The sequence below is a fragment of the Phytophthora sojae genome, assembly GCF_000149755.1.
Source record: "Phytophthora sojae unplaced genomic scaffold PHYSOscaffold_4, whole genome shotgun sequence".
Classification (NCBI taxonomy): Eukaryota; Oomycota; class Peronosporomycetes; order Peronosporales; family Peronosporaceae; genus Phytophthora; species Phytophthora sojae.
The window spans coordinates 5,213,684-5,231,285 of NW_009258118.1; the positions used below are offsets into that span (position 1 = coordinate 5,213,684).

At 56.8% G+C, this 17,602-nt stretch overlaps 7 protein-coding genes across 7 annotated transcripts; 4 read left to right on the top strand and 3 right to left on the bottom strand.

Moving 5' to 3' along the window:
* Positions 1-522: 522 nt before the first annotated feature.
* Positions 523-1,432, top strand: PHYSODRAFT_559212 (hypothetical protein; the record flags this gene model as incomplete). Its single annotated transcript, XM_009529009.1, has 1 exon — positions 523-1,432. Exon 1 carries the CDS (start codon positions 566-568, stop codon positions 1,430-1,432), a length of 867 nt encoding a protein of 288 aa, XP_009527304.1. The 5' UTR covers positions 523-565.
* An 888-nt stretch (positions 1,433-2,320) lies between these two features.
* PHYSODRAFT_559215 (hypothetical protein) lies at positions 2,321-3,739 on the bottom strand (the record flags this gene model as incomplete). The annotated part of the gene is made up of 1 exon (XM_009529010.1): positions 2,321-3,739. One exon carries the CDS (start codon positions 3,737-3,739, stop codon positions 2,354-2,356), a length of 1,386 nt encoding a protein of 461 aa, XP_009527305.1. The 3' UTR covers positions 2,321-2,353.
* A 504-nt stretch (positions 3,740-4,243) lies between these two features.
* Positions 4,244-6,207, top strand: PHYSODRAFT_346318 (hypothetical protein; the record flags this gene model as incomplete). The annotated part of the gene is made up of 5 exons (XM_009529011.1): positions 4,244-4,650; positions 4,743-4,962; positions 4,993-5,109; positions 5,138-5,476; positions 5,569-6,207. The coding sequence occupies 5 exons, from the start codon at positions 4,244-4,246 to the stop codon at positions 6,205-6,207; spliced, it is 1,722 nt and encodes a 573-aa protein (XP_009527306.1).
* A 92-nt stretch (positions 6,208-6,299) lies between these two features.
* PHYSODRAFT_332078 (hypothetical protein) lies at positions 6,300-9,796 on the bottom strand (the record flags this gene model as incomplete). The annotated part of the gene is made up of 5 exons (XM_009529012.1): positions 6,300-7,143; positions 7,224-8,340; positions 8,378-9,383; positions 9,436-9,601; positions 9,642-9,796. 5 exons carry the CDS (start codon positions 9,794-9,796, stop codon positions 6,300-6,302), a joined length of 3,288 nt encoding a protein of 1,095 aa, XP_009527307.1.
* Positions 9,797-9,978: 182 nt separating this feature from the next.
* Positions 9,979-11,644, top strand: PHYSODRAFT_332079 (hypothetical protein; the record flags this gene model as incomplete). The annotated part of the gene is made up of 4 exons (XM_009529013.1): positions 9,979-10,106; positions 10,185-10,455; positions 10,692-10,811; positions 10,871-11,644. The coding sequence occupies 4 exons, from the start codon at positions 9,979-9,981 to the stop codon at positions 11,642-11,644; spliced, it is 1,293 nt and encodes a 430-aa protein (XP_009527308.1).
* A 623-nt stretch (positions 11,645-12,267) lies between these two features.
* Positions 12,268-13,940, top strand: PHYSODRAFT_261471 (hypothetical protein; the record flags this gene model as incomplete). The annotated part of the gene is made up of 2 exons (XM_009529014.1): positions 12,268-13,110; positions 13,341-13,940. The coding sequence occupies 2 exons, from the start codon at positions 12,268-12,270 to the stop codon at positions 13,938-13,940; spliced, it is 1,443 nt and encodes a 480-aa protein (XP_009527309.1).
* Positions 13,941-13,966: 26 nt separating this feature from the next.
* PHYSODRAFT_501444 (hypothetical protein) lies at positions 13,967-17,392 on the bottom strand (the record flags this gene model as incomplete). Its single annotated transcript, XM_009529015.1, has 3 exons — positions 13,967-16,786; positions 16,838-17,005; positions 17,114-17,392. The coding sequence occupies 3 exons, from the start codon at positions 17,390-17,392 to the stop codon at positions 13,967-13,969; spliced, it is 3,267 nt and encodes a 1,088-aa protein (XP_009527310.1).
* Between the last annotated feature and the right edge of the window lie 210 nt (positions 17,393-17,602).

The window sequence follows — 17,602 nt, forward strand, 5'->3', positions numbered from 1 at the left end:
TCTAGCCTGGGAGTGATATGTCGTTTGTAAGAGCGCGCTGAGCTCGAAGCAGCAGTTGTAGAACAAAATGTAACACGTAGATGTATGTGGAGTGTGGCAGACGATGCTACACGCTTCAACGAAATCAAGGGGCCTAGTCCATGACTTCGCCCTGTAAAAATTGCATCTTGTTGCTGGATCGATCGAAGATATATATCCCCAGAAAAATTGAGCCTCGGCTAGGTTTCGCCGCGAGAAGAAGACGCCTTCTACGTGCAGGTAAGAACGACTTAATGTCTCGCTTAAGAACCGACTTGCAGTCAAGTGCTGCCGACCGCAATGACGGAAGACGTGTTCCGAAGTAAAATACCGAAGCAATCTCCCATAGGTTGACCAAGTTCATGCTACAAACTCCAAAGCATACGTATCCCGCACCTTAGTCGTCCAGCTTGGTACTCTGCTAATCCCCGCCTGTGATTGGCCGGCGCGATTCGCGATAACGCTTCAAACGGACTGAACGGACCAGTTGGGATTTCGCTTCGAGGTGACCAAGGCGAACAAAACACACGAACACTTGCCCGCCTACATGACGCTCGTCCGAAACCGGTATCGCGTGGTGCAGCGCCTGGCGCAGACGACCTACGGCGGTATCTACCTGTGCACCGACGAGCTGCTGCGGCGGCGCGTCGCGCTCAAGAGCGTGTCGCTCTTGCACGCCATCAACATGCTGGACCTGCGCAAGCCGGAGACGCAGGCGCCCGACGACCCGCGCCAGGAGAAGGCCTTCTCGGCGCTGCAGCGCGCGCAGCCGGACGCGCACCCGCACGTCGTGCAGTACCTGGACGACTTCGTGGAGGGCCAGACGCTCTACTTCGTGCTCGAGTACTGCGCCGGCGGCGACCTCTTCTCGAGCGTCAACCGCGGCCAGAACCGCCGCCTCCAAGGCGTCGACGCGCTCGCCGTCGTGCAGCAGGTGGCGGCCGGAGTGGCCTACCTGCACAGTCTCGGCGTGGCGCACCGTGACTTGAGTCTCGAGAACGTCATGCTCAGCCGCGGCGTGTGCAAGATCTGCGACTTCGGGCTGTCCGCGCGGGCTGACCAGCTCAGCGTGGGACGCGTGGGCAAGGCCTACTACATGGCGCCCGAAGTAGTGGTACCGAGCTCCGCGTACGACCCCAAGGGGGCCGACGTCTGGTCGCTCGGCATCATCCTGTTCATCCTCGTGACGGGCTCGCCGCTCGTGCCGCTGGCCACACGCGAGGACGCGGCGTTCCGCGCCTTCGAGGCGGTGGGCGTGCGCGAGGTGCTGGCGGCCTGGAGGATGCCGCACGTGCTGGACGAGCGCGCGCTGCAGCTGCTGGAGGGCATGCTGCAGTGCGACCCGAACGAACGTCTGACTATTGAAGAGGTGCTGCACCACGAGGCGTTCGTACGGACAGCGGCCGCGGCATGAAGACACGAGATTTAGCAAACGATATTTCACGGAGTAGCGTGCTCGAACGCACCAAGCGCGCGCACCGGGCTTAAGTATATAATTTTTTAAAACTAAATCTTAAACAAGTGCGTGCACTGTCACCACCTTGGCTCGTTAAACGGAGAGGGCCGGAGAGCTCCTCGCAGCCTCCGAGCGCGTGAGACACAGGCAAGGCAGCGCCACCCGTTGCCCGGGCGTCCCACGCTTCAGAGGTACGCTTTCTCATCCAAATTTCCCGAACGGTAAGGCAAATGGCCAGTCCTGGCGTCCAGCTGCGCGTGGTCTCCTGGCGCGACGACGGCGCACTGCGCCGGGCGCCAGCTGCCTGGAGAGAGCAGGTCCCGCCCAAGTTGGGCTCCAACAGCAGTGAGCCCTGCCTTGCGCAGCAGGAAGGAAGCGGGCACACCAGAGGTGGACGCCGTTGCATTTGTGTCCAAGCCTAGAGGACTGTCTCGAGACTCGAAGTCGGCGGTGATCCGTGTCAGCCTTTGACCGCGCGTGTTATGCGTAGCGTGAGGCTGAAGTTTGTTGCGCGGCATTGTAGAGCTGATACCTAGAGGGCGCGAACAGCATCTTCAGACAGGCAAACGGCTTTAAGCTTGGACGTCGATCCGCCGCGTTGCAAGATGTCGGGCTGCACGAGGCTGAACGCTATCGACTCAACCTTATTCCTACGCAGCCTCATCACAGTCTGCCAACTCCTTCCGCGGATGTCCTCCGTGAACTCGAGTACAGTGTAGCGCGCGACAAATCAGCCGTGCCATATATCGGCAGAGCCGATAAGATTGGCTCGCTTCAACTTGATGCCTGCGGGAACTCAATCGGTACAACTCAAGTGCACGTAGTCACTAAACACTAAAAGGGGATGCTATTCCCGCCGCAGCACCTAGGCTTGCAGTCTTATGGACACTTCTTGTGAATTAGCGCGGCACCATGCTCTGCGTACTCTGCCTTGGACATCCACATCTCGTGGAACGAGCCTAGTGACGCCAAGATGGAGCCGCCCAGGAACGACCCCACGCGGCGCTCCTGAGCATGGGCCGCTACCACCTTAACGCGTAAACTACTCGTAAACCCGCCGGCCGCGCCTGAATTCCCCGACGCCGTAAGCGGCAGCGGCGTACCGCTCAACGTCGTGACCACCTCGCGCTCAATGCGCGTGGGCATGTTCTCGAAGCACGAGCTGCCTCCTGTGAGCACAATGTTCTGGAACAGCTCCTTGCGCAGCTCGGTCTCGGTCGTGAGTCCTCCAGTCTCACAAATCAACTCGGGCAGTCTCATGCCCGGTCCGTCGCTCACAGCACCAGCGCTCTCGGTACTCGCCGTAGCGGGCACCGTCTCCCCCAGGAAATAGTGCTCTGCGACGCTAAACCGCTCCGTGCCCATGGCCACCACCGTCTTGTCGGGCAGCTCGTAGTTGATCAGCGGCAGCTGGGCGTTCTGCACCTCGTCGAAGGGTCCGTCCGCCACTCGGCACAGTCCGCTCTCCTTGGCTTCCACCACGTACGACCAGCTCTGTTTCTTCCTCCTGGCCACCTCCTGCTCCAGCGACGTGGCCTCCGCCCTCTGCTCCCAGCTCTTGGCCACCTGCGGGGCCAGCTTCTGCCTCAAGAAGGCGTCCAGGTCGTGGCCGCCGAACAGCGTCACCTGGCTCTTAGGGTACGCGAAGGCGTAGCCCTCGTGCACCGAGGTCACGCTCGTGTACGTGGCGCCCATCTCGACCACCAGGCCGCTCGTGCGTCCGTTGGCGTAGCAGGCGAGCACGGCGCTCTTGGCGCAGAAGAGCGCGGGCACGCCCAGCTCCTCCATGACCACCTCCACCATCTGCTCGCGCGCGCGCAGGTCGCGCTTCTTGCCGCTCGGCGTCTGCGCCACGGTCTTGTGCTTGTCGGCGGCATCCGCGTCCTCCGCCGCCTTGTCCGCGTCCTCGGGGTCCTCCGGCAGCGCGAACGGCCGCTCCACGAGCAGCAGCGGGTGCTCGCTGAGCCGCGTCTGCAGGCGCGAGCTGGCGGCGTCGAACAGCCACTGCGCCAGCTTCTCCGGGTCGCTCTCGGTCTGCGCGGCGCGGCGGTTCAGCTTCAGCGCGGCCTCGGCGTCGTCCTGCACCTCCGCGTGCGGCAGCGGGCGCTCGAACACGCGCGGGAAGTCCTCGCCCGCGTAGCCGAACTTGCAGCGCGACGTGCCGAACTCGAACACCAGCGCGTCCAGGTCGTTGGCCTCCGCGGCGGCGCTCGAGGAGGCCGCGCCATGGTGCTCGCCCTCGTGGGCTCCTCCGCCTGCGTACATGGTTTGAGTGGTGGCGTTTGGAGTGGCGCACATAATTAAATGCATAGCGTGACGTACACTAAGTTATAGATTGGACTGCAACTTGAAGACGAATCGGGAGGGCATGTATGTTCATTGGAGAAGAACGGTAAATTGATTATACTGCGCCCACCAAGTCATTTACGATATGAATCGTGCACACCTGCGCTTCATTCCTACTTTTTTTCCCTCTAGAAGTGCTTATTATTACTTGTTGGATCAGTGAGCGGGGGTACACTCGCGTAGCGTTGTGTGATGTGGTATTCAGATGCTAAAATTACCTAAAGTACTGGCCCGCACAGAATGTGATGCATGGGTAGAGCAGAGTTGGCAAAAGAAGACGAGTAGCACATGAATCATAAGTTACGATACTCGGAGGACGAATCCCGCATTTCAGGTGGCTGCACTACGCACGTGGGATCGGATCGGACTTCACGTTATACCGTGGAAAATCAAGACCACTTTTTCACGAGCATTTCGACCGCCATGCCAACCCCCCACGCCACACCCGTAGATACTACCGATAAAAACGAAGAAGAAGAGAGCCGTCGTCTGCTAGGAAACTCAACGCTCTCTTCATCGTTCATCTATAACTCTCACTACTCCGATGACTCGAGCTCCGACGTGAAGCAACTACTTGAAGAACTCGCGCACGACATGATCGGCCGCAATTCTCCATTCACCACCCCGTTCGGTACGAAAGCTCAAGTGTACGCGGACTACACAGCCAGCGGCAAATCGCTCGAAGGCATCGAGAGGTTCATTCACAACCAGGTCATGCGGACCTACGGCAACACGCACACCACCACCTCCGCGACGGGACTGCAGACCACCTCGTTCCGGGAAGAAGCGCGCGAGATCATCGCCAACGCCGTCAACGCCCGTCGTCAGACGTCGTGATCTTCACGGGTCAGGGCTGCACCAGCGCCATCAACAAACTTGTCGCCGTGTTAGGTATCAACAAAGGACGTCGCCGACATCGCAGCAGCAAACGCCCCGTGATTTTCACGTGTCCCTTCTCGCACCATTCGAACCTCTTGCCGTGGCGCGAGAGTCTGTGCGCGGACGAGGTGCCGATCCCTGAGGCTGTTGGTGGAGGTCTCGACCTGACGGAGCTGGAGAGGCAACTACAGCGCCATAAAAACCGCCCACTCAAGATCGGCTCTTTCGCTGCAGCGTCCAATTTGACTGGTTTGTTACTCGACGTCGATGAGGTCTCCTAGCTGTTGCACAAGTACGACGCGTTGGCGTGCTGGGACTACGCCACATGTGCTCCCTACGTCGACATCGACATGAACCCCAAGTATTCTGCCGCCTACAAGGACGCGGTCTTCTTTTCCGGTCACAAGTTCGTGGGTGGTCCGGGTTCGCCTGGTCAAGAAGAAGTTGATGCAGAATGAAGTACCAGCAATGCCTGGTGGAGGCACTGTTCTCTTCGTCACGGCGACAGCGCAGCGCTATCTCTACAACACGGTGGAGCGCGAGGAAGCCGGCACTCCCGACATTTTGGGCAGCATCCGCCTTGGTCTCGCCTTCCAGCTGAAGCAACGTATTGGTCCGCATAACATCATGGAGATTGAACGAAGGCATGTACGCCGTGTACGAGAGTCTTTCAGCCGCAACAAGAATATTGTGGTGCTCGGGCGCCAGGGAGATGACGTGAATCAATTGCCGATTTTCTCGCTGCTCATTCACTTCGGGAACCGCTTCCTGCACCATGTGCGCTGCTGAACGACCTCTTCGGTGTCCAAGCTCGTGGCGGGTGTCAATGTGTGGGTCCGTACGGCGCTCGAGTGTTGGGGCTCACCCAGCAGAATATGTTAGGCTTGGAGCACGCGTTGCTGGCCAATGTGAATATTCTCAAGCCTGGCGACACGCGCATCAGCTTCCCGTACTTCGCGGATGAAGACGAAGTTAAGTATATTCTGGACGCTGTACACTTTGTAGCCGACCATGGATGGGAGTTCCTACCGCAGTATGCGTTCGACGTCCGCAATGGCGTCTGGCGTCACAGTTCAAGAGCCAAAGTTGAGTTCGTGAGCAAGAAACTGCGGTCGGCACTTAAGGACGAGGGTCCCTCGGAGATCGTCGAGCGTATTGAAGACATCCCAGCTCACCGGCGAGAGAACCTTGAGCAGGCCGTGAAGCTGGGGGTCACGATGAATGCTGCTTCGTCGGGCCTCCCGCTGAACGAGAAAATCCCCAGGATGTACGAGGCTTTGCGCTGGTTCGTATACCCGAGTGAAGCCGTCGCGGTTTTCAGGGAACTTGGTGCTAAGCCACCACTTTCGGACAAGATCGTCGGCCCTTGCCAGCCACAACGATACATGGAGCCTACTACCAACCCCCAGCCAGACAGCGGTCGAAGCAAGAAGAAATCAAAGCGCCATCGAGTGAAGATGGTGCTTTTAGGTGGTAGCTGTGTGTCGTCCTGCCCCACAAAGGAATAGCCAAGGATTGCTAGATACTACGTCGAAGTACAATATATTCAACGTGATTTAAAGTAGTGGTTGTCATAGGCCTCTGCATCATTCCCTTGTATTCATGCTGAGAATGTTGCATATGACTTCAGACTTTGGCTGCTTGGACGCTTCATCTTTCCCTTCTTTTCGTACTTCGCCATTCCTTCGTACAATAGTTTGATCAGGCCCTTGTGGAAGAGGCCCCACCGACCGAGGAGTTTGCGCTCGAGAAGCCAGTCCTTAAGCTCGGCTTCTTTCTTGACGTGATAGCAGATCGCAGTCGGTTGGAGAGGGTCGAAGTCCTCTGGCTTGAGGCACTTGAACCCTGAATTGCGAGCGTACACGTCGTCCCAGAACACGTACCAGAACGTGATCTGCGGGTGCAGGAACACCCACTTCTGTCGCAGATAAAGCGCATCCAACGCCGCCTTGCGAGTCCTCGGCAGCGTCTGCAGCGCTGGGTTCGCCTCATGGTCAAGTAAGTACTGCTCGAGGTCATTACGCCGAAGACGCGCGTTATTATACACGAAGATCCAGAAATCGTCGCTCAGCGCCGCACTCTCCTCCTCTTGGATCATGGCGAGGCGCAGGCGGTAGTCGCGATGCTTAGCGTGCAGCTCTTTCAGGCCTTCCTGCCAGTGCTCGCGCGTGTTCTCAAAGATTTTGTGATGAATGTCGCTCTCCTCCATGGACGGCTTGAGGCCGATGTGATCGACCTTCATCACAGCCTTGCGGCAACCGTGAACTTGGAACTTCTTGTCAGTGTCGGGGATTTCCACCTCGCCTTTGCCATCTTTGTACTTGATGGTGACGTGGAAGCCGTCCGCCATTTCGCGCTTGGTGTCACCTCGACTCTTAAACAAGTCCTTGAGCAGCTGAGGAAGTGCCCAGCCATTTTCCTCGTTGTTTTCATTGCCGACTGCACTACGTTGCTGTTAACCACCTTTAGCGTCCACCGCTTTAAATCTTTGAGCCCTCTGCGAGTGAATTGCCGCTCCACCCACCGCTTGAATACTTTCATGGCCCCACTCTTGTTTACCCGCAGCAACACACCAGATTTGTCGCTGCTGGTCTGAACGCGAATAATGCCGTAAGTGTACTTGCACTCGAATTTGTAGTACCCAGGCTTGGAAAAAATGGGGATGATCCGCCACTTCCATCCCAGAAACTTGGGTCCGACGAACGTCTTCTCTGTCCGAGTGAACGGTAGCATAATGGGGGTTTGCCGCTCACTTAGCACTCGCAACTTCTGCCGCAGCACTCGCTTTGCCATGATCGACGGCGTGAAATTCAGGAACAAAAGCTTGGCGAGGTTCGTGTCACTTGTCTGAATGGAGTTTCCATCGCACTCGTCCGTGATAATTGCTTCGTCTTGGGCGTCATCGTACACCACAACACACTGGAAAGGGTAAGGCACCACGTACATCTTCCCGAAGCAACTTACGGAGTCCAAATGGCCGTCTCGAGCGCCTAGGGGGTTATTCCAGAATACATCGACACCTTCAAGAGCCTCGCGAGCCAACCGTCTCAGCTGAGCTGTGTACATGTGCTCCTTGCCGTACCAGTGCGACTTGACGCGGTCCAGACCTGAGGCGACAACGGCTTCTTCAAGTGAGACCAAGCGTGCAGTCCCCGTGACTTTCGTTGAGTGTTTGCTCTTGGCATTGGCTTTTCCTTTGACTTTCTCCATTTCATCCCCTTCGTCTTTGACGGCCAAGTCAAGAAGCACTGCTCGCCAGAAAGCTTGCCGTACGCGGTGTTTGGCTTCCTTTTGGAGGTTCCAATGCGGAATGACGGTGTGTGCTCGAGCGTCGACCAGCCCACGGCACGTATCACTGAACGATAGCCACCCAAGGATGCATTTAATGTAAACGCGAGCGCCTTGCACACCCAGCAGCAGCACTGAGAGCATCACCAGCAGGTTAAATCCGTGAACTACAACTACAAACCCCATGAAGCCGCTGATCCCGTGGGTTGTCGTTGACGACTCCACCTTCTCCCGAGAAGCGTATGCCACCACGGTGGCTCCTACTGCAGTTGTGAGAGCTGTTAGCTTGGAGATAAGCTCCATCCAGTCATCGAACGGGTCGATGAACGGCTGACTGTACTTCGAGAGCCCCACTACCAAGAAGTAAAAAAAGCTGATGAGAGTGCCCACCGATTTGAACCGATTGACCCGCAGACACGACGATCACCGCCATCAAGATCTTGGCCACCATCTGCATCACCTTGTATGTGCTCCAGTTGCGCTCAAAGCCCGCGTAAAGGGATCGGTACGGGCAGCCAAGTTGGCTCGGATCACTGGGCACCAGTTCCGTGTACACCTTGTCGTCAAACTTGACCTTCTCTCCGTCGAGATCGTACGTCACGTCTTCGTCTTCCAGCGATCCACTTGGTCTGTTCTTCCAGATCGACCACTCGAGCAGGAACGGGAGGGATAACGTGAAGGTGAAGAGGAGCAGGATGGCTTCGAGTGGGAAGAAGAACCAGTAGGGTCCGCCTCGGTACTGCGAGGCAAAGTGAACCGATCTCATTGCTTCAGAGTCGGCCGGGTTGTGTGTCACGACGAGCACATTGAAGGACATTTGCGTCAGCGGCAGGTACACGGTCAAGCAAATGGTGATGAAAATGGTCGGAAACTTGGTCGTCCAAGCGTTTTGGGACGCAAATGTCGCCCACGTCGTGGCTTCATGGCCGTGGCGAACCTTATCCGCTGTGCGAGGCATCGTCCACCACAGGCGGAAGACCACGGCCAAGAAGCTCCAGTGAACGAGAAGGATGCCGCTCAATAGCAGCGCCACACTCACCTTGGACCACAAGTTTGGATCCAGGTCCAGATAATGCATCAACTGCGAGATGTCCTTCACCAACCAGTTGTAGACGCTGCGCATCCAGGTAAGCCCGACGTAGATCCAGCTCGGAATCTCTTGCTCCCTCAAAACTTCCAACACGGGCTCGTACAGACCCGCGAAGAACAGACCTGCGATCTGGAAGAAATCGCGGACGATCTCGATCCGCAACAGAGGCGGCAGAGCAAAGGTGGTGGCCGTGACACAACTAGCCCCCGCTAATATCACTTGCCCCTCTTTCCACATCACTTGTCGCCCCTCGCGAATCATTTGCAATGCGTCGTCCACCGTTTGGCGACTCAGAGCTAACGTCCTCTGCAGTCCTTCAAGCTTGTCTTGGGCGATTTTTTTCAACGACCTCCTTTACTTTAATAGGGTTGACGAGTTCATTGCCGGCGTCGTCGTCGTCGGAGTCTTGGTCCTCGACAACCTGAATTCTGGACAAACGCAACGATCCTGCCGTGACCTTCTTCTCAGCAAGCTGGTGCCAACAGTTAAGCGCAGCTTCATCGGCTGCTTCGGCAATATTCTCCCTGTTGACCGATTGTGTGGATCAACGACCAGAACACCAACAATTCGTGGGCTTGAGATGCCTCTAAGGATGCCAGGGTACAAGCTGCAATAGCTGCTTGGAGCTCCGCCAGCTGCATCTCCGACGCGCCGTGGGAGATCGTTGGTACGGTCTGTCGCGGATAGCACTGTGCGGCGTTGGGATAACAAGTGTCCATGACTCGGTGCCGAGATGGCTGAGTCTGAGTATGCGTACATGCCATGCAGCTACTCTGAATGCAGGACAAACTACTCGCTGTCATGGGTGTCATAGCCCGAAGACGTGGGTAACAGAGTAACACGTCAAGTCACGCAGGCTCAAACTGCATCCAGGCTGGTAGATGCCAAGCCCTGGTCGACGATGTTGACCCAGAGCCAAGGAAGGGTAGCTGCCCGTGCCACCGTAGTCTGCTGGCACAGTGACTCGGTGCTGCAGGGCGGCGCGAGGTTAGACGGCCGGCTGCCGCCTGACCCGCCGGGGCTCAAATCGTAAGTGGGGGAGGGGATCGGAAGTGCCCTTCCTCACCGAGGTCTCTGGCATGAGACTTGCTTCGTCGTAGAAGCCAGTGTAGTGCAGCCACTCACGAAGTATTGCACGAAGGTGCTGGACCTGATGCATCGCTGCTCAAGTCCCATGGTCATGATGACCAATGGCCAGCAACCTTGGCAGTGGCTACTTTTGCTGCTGGGCCGAAGATGGCACGCGCACTCGCTGCTGGAAGGCTGCCTCGGTCAGGCAAGGACATGGCAGCCAGTCTGTGGCTTGGTCCGCGGACGATGGCATGTGTACATGCGCAACACCATACCGCAGCGTGATGCTGTTGCTACACTGGACGCGGTACGTCTACCGGCCAGGTAGCCATCAGCACCAAGCCAAAGCTCCAGGCTGTTGCTACGCTGGGTGCGGCACGTCTGCCGGCCAGGTAGCCATCAGTCCCGAGCATGGGTGTTGCCCACGAGGGGAGAACCCGAACGTGTTGCCTTTGCAGACATTCACAGTTGGCGCGGCACATGCCGCATCTGTAAGGCGCGAAGCCATACGCGTGCACGTGGCACATACTACCTGTGAGATAGTCGCGGTGCGTGACGCTCACTGTGCGCGTGGCACTTGATGTACGCGAGGTACCCCTAGTGCACGCGACACTACTTGTGCACGTGGCACTTGAGGTGCACGAGGCACTTATGGCAGTCGTGGTACGTGCCATACACGACGTGCCTTTGGTGTATGAGGTGGTGCCCTCGTACACCTTGAGGTCCTGTATGGACTGTGTGCCATGCGGTCTTGCACGCACACCGACCTGGTGTTGGTCGCCGCGACGCAGGATGCGATCGCCGGTGACGGAGGGCAATACACCCCACACCACGATGAAGTACCCTTGCGGTACCCTGGTGTCGAAGGAAGACACCTAAGCGTCGGCGACGTGATGGCCGTGACGCGCTGCAGGGCTTTAGACAAGTCCGCCGCGTTGCTCTGTATGATGAGCGGGTTGCTGGAAGCAGCCATGGTCGCTCAAGCAAACACGACGTTGAAGCATCATGCTTCATGGCTGTGGTCAGCGCTTGACCATAGCCCATGGGTCGAGCCGACGTATTCGGCCGACAGACACTCCGCGCCGTGCGAGCAGGGCCCTGTCGGGCCGCTGTCGTGGCCGGAGATGAGCAGCACAGCTCTCTCCATGGTTACGCTACGCGCTGACCGGAAAGGTGCTGTCCCTCGCGGGAGGCACTGCAGCACGAACGTGCCAGCGGGGCCCGAGGGCCATGCGACGCCAACTACTGGTTGTCTACGAGGGACACCGCAAGTTTGGAGGCACATGCATCCCGTGCCGAGGCACTCTGCGCCTGCTAGCGCTGTGAATACGGCCACTAAACGCGTCGGCTTCGCGGCCAACATCGCCGAGGGCAGGGGGGTTCCGCGCGGGGTGCCCGCTGCGGGCACAAGTCACTGTGGGCGTGACGATGAGGCGCGCCAGCCTTGCGGCGGCAGCGCCCGAGAATCTGACCTTTGGGTGTTCGGATTCTCTTGAAGCTGATTGGAGAATCAGATGTGATTCTCAGATAAGTGGGGGAGGATGTAACGGGGTACAATCAAGTGTGCCCATTACATGAAGAGTGACGGGTGTCACTCTCTCGAGTGCATGGTACATAGTACCAGTAGCTCCGCAAGCCAACCATTTGAGTTTGTGTGGGCTTTTGCATAGTTAACTTGTAGTTTGTATTACGACCAAGTTAACCTCTACTTCCTCTGTGCATTGTGCTGTGTGACCCCGTCACACGTATGCATCCTTCATGGCGCTCGCTGCAAAGCTAAAGCCCTACCTCCCTGTCGATGAGAAGCAATCGCGTAACCGGACTGGATTCAAGCTTCAAATGCGCCTGCGTTGGCTTATTGGTGGATCCTATCATGATATTCGCTAGTCCGGTGTTGGCGCGCTTGCGCGCACTCGTTGTCGCGCCCCACGAGGTGTCCCGCGCGCGCTTGCCGTTCTGCTTCGCCATCTCGGCAAGGTTTCCCTTTTGAGCAAAATTGTGTTTTGTTGTTTTTTAACCGAAATATTAGGATATGGCACAAAATGGCACATTTCGTTTCTAACCACTTTTGTGCCATCGTGCCATCCAGCCAAGACAAAGTGCCATTGCATGGCACGCCATGGCAGTGGTTAAGAACGACCCTCAGAAAGACGTGATCCCCTTCTGGAACCTGAAAAAAAAGGCCAAACATCGCGTATGGCAGGCCTTTTGGCGCGCGATGCTGCTCACTGAGAAGCTTGAAAGTTCAACCGAGGAGCCCGACCACGACGTCAAGCAAGTGGACGATGAAAAAGTGCGGAACGTCCGGCGACTCGCTGCCCTCGAGGAAGCGGTGGTTGCGTCTGGAATCGACTGCATCAAATCTCATTGGACCGGTCGAGAGCACATGTACACGGCGCAGCTACGACAACTGGCGTGTGACGCCCTTGAAGGGGTCGACGTGTTCTGGAACAACCCGCAGGGCGCTCGCGATGGTCAATTGGACTCGGTCTCGTGCTTCGGGAAGATGTACGTGGTGCCGTACCCGTTCCACTGCGTTGTGGTCTACGACGACGCAAACGATGAAGCGATTGTCCGGGACGAGTGTGATGAAGCTACACCCCTGACAAGCCACACGAACCTCGCCAAGTTGTTGTCCATCAACTTCACGCCTGAGGTTATGGCAAAACGCGAGCTGAGGCAGAAGCTGCGAGTGCTGAGTCATAGCAAAACGCCCTTTACGCTTCCCTTTACGCGCCAAGAGAAATTATTCGTGGGTCGGAAGTTTCGAGGGCTTAAGTGGGGGATCGTTCCTACCTTTACCTTCCCGGGGTACTACAAGTTTAAGTGCAAGTACACGAAAGGCGTCATTCGTGTGCGATCTAGCAGCGATCCGAGAGGGATTTCGTCACTTCTGTCTAAACTTTTCATGGTGAAGAAGGCCAAGATGTGGGGCTCGGTACTCGCCAAGTCGAAAATCGTGGTATGGCTGAGGATTCTGCTACGGAAAGCGGCTCAAAGCGAAAGTGTACAAAATATCAAGGCGAAAATTCTGATGAAACTTGACGGCGAGCAGCAACAGCAAGGATCCCAATTCAAATACGATAGTGCAAAGCGCGTCATGGCTGATGGTTTCAAAGGGTTACTATTAAATACCGCGACGGTGAGATTGCACCGAAATCCGACGACGATTTCGAGGACGATCTGCCACAGCAAGTAAGGGATCACATCGCCAAAATGACGCGCAGAGCTATCATGAAGGCGGATCACATTGGATTGAAGCCCTCAATGGAGGAAAGCGAGACTTTAACGCGTATTTTCGCGCAGACTCGACACATCTGGGAGAACGGTTCAAGTCTATCGACGGGGGCTTGCTCAAGCCCACACCAGCAGAACGCGACCCTGAGCGACGACTTCTGGCTGCACGTGTACAACAACCCACACTTGTCGTACAAAAGGCTGAAGCGCTACCTGCGTCTGAAGGAGTCGAACCCGCTGCTTCAGAAACTCCCGGAGACGCACACACTAGCGTTGGATTCGCTGTACGCTCGACAGAAGTGGGCGTTCCGAGATCCACGCACCACGTGCTGGTTCGTCTTTTGGGACGACGTCTACGCCTGCAACTCGGATATGAAGCTCGACCCAATGGACTTTGACGCGCTTGACCCAACGAGTATCTGCTACCGCGAGCCAATGGAGCGACAAGAGCTGGAGGAGTGGCTGCGTCAGCGCAAATTGCTACACAAATGGAGAAAATTCAACCCGGCACTGCTCGACTTGCTCTACGAGAAAAAGAGGGACTGCTCTAAGTAAAATAAAACGGTTAAATTTTATTGCTGTTATGGGGTCTTGTCCATCTCGATGTATAAAAGATCGAGTAAACGAGGGTGGAATAGCCTCCTCGTCTTGAGTAGTTTTCGTTCCCGCAGCCAGGCCTCGAGTTCAGGTCGTCGTTTGACGTGGTAGCAGATCGCAGTTCTCTCTCGAGGGTCAAAGTCGTCTTTGAGCTTGCGAAGACACTTCATCTCTCCATTGCGAGCGTACACGTCGTCCCAGAAGACGAACCAGAAGGTGACAGCCGGATGAGACTGAATGAACCTCATCCGGAGATAAAGCGCGTCCAACGCGCTTTGGTGCGTATCAACCAGCGACTTGAGCTGAGGGTTCCCCTCTCGACGCTTTAAATGGTCTTCCAACTCGTGCCGAGCGAGGTGCGGGTTGTTGTACACAAAGTACCAAAACGCATCGCTCAGCGTCGCGTTTGCCTCCAAATGTTTGCGCTCAAGCGCTCGACGATACTCTTGATGTTCAGCATTAAGCTGCACTAGGCCTGGCTCCCAAACCCCGCGCGTTTGATCGAAAATGGTCAGCAGTTGTTCGCTCTCCTCCATCGCTGGCGTTAGTCCAATGTGCTCGGGTCCCATATCTGCCACGCGGTTCTGGAGGTGGTGAACTTTGCCCGTGTGAGGCGCAACGGCGTCTCCGTAGCCGTCTCGGTACGTCATATTCACCTCAAACCCTTCCGCCATGATCCTCCTGTTGGCGTCCCCCTTGGTAGCAACGTGGATGACGCCGCAGGTGTAGTGGCACGTGAACGTCACGGTCGAATAGCGCGTCTCCGTGCGCGCATTACCCTCCGAATCGGTCCTGGTTACTGTGCCGTCTTCGACCGTCGCTTGTTCTTGCCGTGCAAATGGGAAGTGGATGCTGGTCGCTTGGCTGCTCAATACTCGCAGCTTCTGTCGTAGAGTGCGTTTGGCTATGATCTTCGGCGTAAAGTTGAGAAGCAAGAGCTTGGCTAGCTTGGACTGCTGGTGAGGCTCAGCGTCGTCACGCACGATCGCTTCATCCTTCGAGTCGTCGTACACCATGACGCAGTGGAAGGGGTACGGCAGCACGTACATCTTCCCGAAGCACGACTTGGAGTCAAGATGCCCGTCACGAGCCCCACTGGCGTCGTCCCAGAAGACATCCACCCCCTCCAATGCTGCTCGCGTCGCCTGTCGGACCTTAGAAGTGTACGCGTTCTCCTCTCCGCGCCAATGTAAGCGTACGCGGTGCACTCCCGACGCCACCACCGCCTGCTCCAGAGCTTCCAATCTATGAGCAACGGTGAGTTCGTCGGCATCCGCTTTCGAGTTACTACTATTCTGCGCCATCTCAAGCAGTAGCGACCTCCAGAACGCCTGCCATACGCGATGCTTCGCCTCTTTGTCGACGTCCCAAAGGGGCAGCACGTTCTTCGCCGGCGCGTCTTGCAGTCCTCGAGACGTGTCACTGAACGTGATCCAGCCCAGCAAGTTCTTCAAGAAGAGTCGAGCACCTCGCATGCCGAGCAGTAACACCGCTAGCATCACGAACAGGTTGACGATGTGCACAATACTGACAACCACAGCAACCAGTTCAAGCGTTCGTGACTTGGTTTGCTGCATATCGACGAATGCTGCTAACGCTCCACCGACGCATGTAGTCAAAGCGGCAATCTTACCGCTGATCTCCATGACGTTGTTGAGTGGATCACTGAAGGGCGTGCCATAACTCGAGATGGCCACGACTGCAGCGTAGATGACACACGATAGAATGCCGCGGATGCGAGCGTCTGCACTGGCGGCCAGTACGATAACGAGCGCCAACGCCAGCTTCACCAGCAGCTGCAGTACTTTGTAGTAGCTCCAGCGCTGCTCGAATCCGGCGTACAGGGATCGATATGGACATCGAAGCTGACTCGGGTCGCGGGTTACCAGACGCGCGTAGACTTTATCGTCGAAAGGCACGACTTCACCGTCTAAGTCGTGGGTAAGAAGCGGATTTTCAAGCGATCCAGTGGGTCGATTTTCAGCGATAGCACGCACCAGAAGCCACGGCAGCGGAATGGTGAAGGTCAGCAGGAGAATGATCGCTGCAGCGACAATCGCTGGCCATGCGCTGTCGTGACGGAAGCGTAAGAGCACTAAATCCGAGGCACTCGTAGCTTTGCTGCTGTCTTCCGAGGTGGATCGATTCGTAGCTGCTGCAACGACAACATCCAGGCAAAGTCGAGTGAGCGGCAGGTAAATGGTAAGACACGCAGTGATAACGAACGTGAAGATCTTGACTCGCATCTTCTGCTTGGTCGCGAGAGCGGCCCACGTCGTGGCTTCGTGGCCTTGACGCACTTCGTCCGCTCGACGGTGTAGATGGCGACCGGAGAAGGCGAACCACAGATAGCTCACGTACACAACGCCAATGACTCCAACCAGCACTGCCAATGCGATGTCAGCGATGAGTGCCTGGTTCTGCGAGGCTTCTTCCACTAATGCCAACACGTTGATGGCCATCACTTCGTACGCGCCTCGTAGTCCACTGAGAAACTTGTTTAAAGCGCTAACGACGTGGTGTTTCTCGAAGAAGTCGAGCACCGACACGTACAGCCCCGTGAAGAAGAGCCCCACGGTCTGGAAAAAGTCTCGCGCGATCTCGACGCGCAACAGCGGGGGAAGCCCCGATCGAGCCAAACAGGCTGCGACTGCACCAAACGCAGCCGCGCCACCGTCTCGAACTGCGTCTAACGCGGCGTCAACAGCTTCTCGACTCAGACCTAAAGCGCCATCAAGACCAGCAAAGCCCTGAGCCGCGATTGCCTTAGCGAAAGGCGAGTCGAACACCTCGCTAGCCATCAACTTTACTCCGTCCACGGCTTGACCCGATAGTTTTTCTGCTGCTTCACCTACTGCCCTCCATTCTGTAGTAAGCGACTGCGAGCAACGAGACCGTAGTTCTGCCCACTCTTTTGCTGGTAAAACATCTCGGATGGTGCCTATTTGTCGACGGAGTTCCTCGTTGAGATGTTCTGCTACCGGTGTTCCTGCTTCTGCAAGGTGGTGGACAGCATCTCGAAGCTCTTGGCTGACGGAAGACGCTAGAATTGTTGACGAAGCGAGAGCGGTCGTGAGTAGCTTGCCAATTGCGATGGCATTATCCGTGACGTCTTCCACTGCTTCCAAGACTTCCGGGGCAGCTTTCGTCACCTGAGCCGCTAGTACCGCCGCTTCTTCCGTGATGACATTGCTGACGGACTCGTGAACCACCGACCAAAGCGACAGCAACTCCACCGCAGGCGCGGAAGCTAAGGTTACAGTCGCACACGCAGCCATCGCTTCTCGCAGCTCCGCCAACTGCTTCACCGCTAGCGGACCAATCTGCGCCTTTGCGCCGTCTGCCAGAACTCCGGTGCTCTTGATTTCCTCCACGAACCGCAGCGCGAGCGCTTCACCTGAACTCGCCATGTGCTCCAACGCAGCCCTGCATTCCGACGAAACGTTAGTTGAGCTCAGCACATCGAGAAGTGCACGACCAGCTCGTTGGACGGCGTTTTGAAGTTCTTTTGGGTCGACAGCAACAGTGTTTGGGATGTCGGAGGTAATCGACAACACTTGGGCTGGCAGTTCGCCGTCACCCACCGGCAGTGGCACCACGGAAGCCATGGCGTCTCGCCC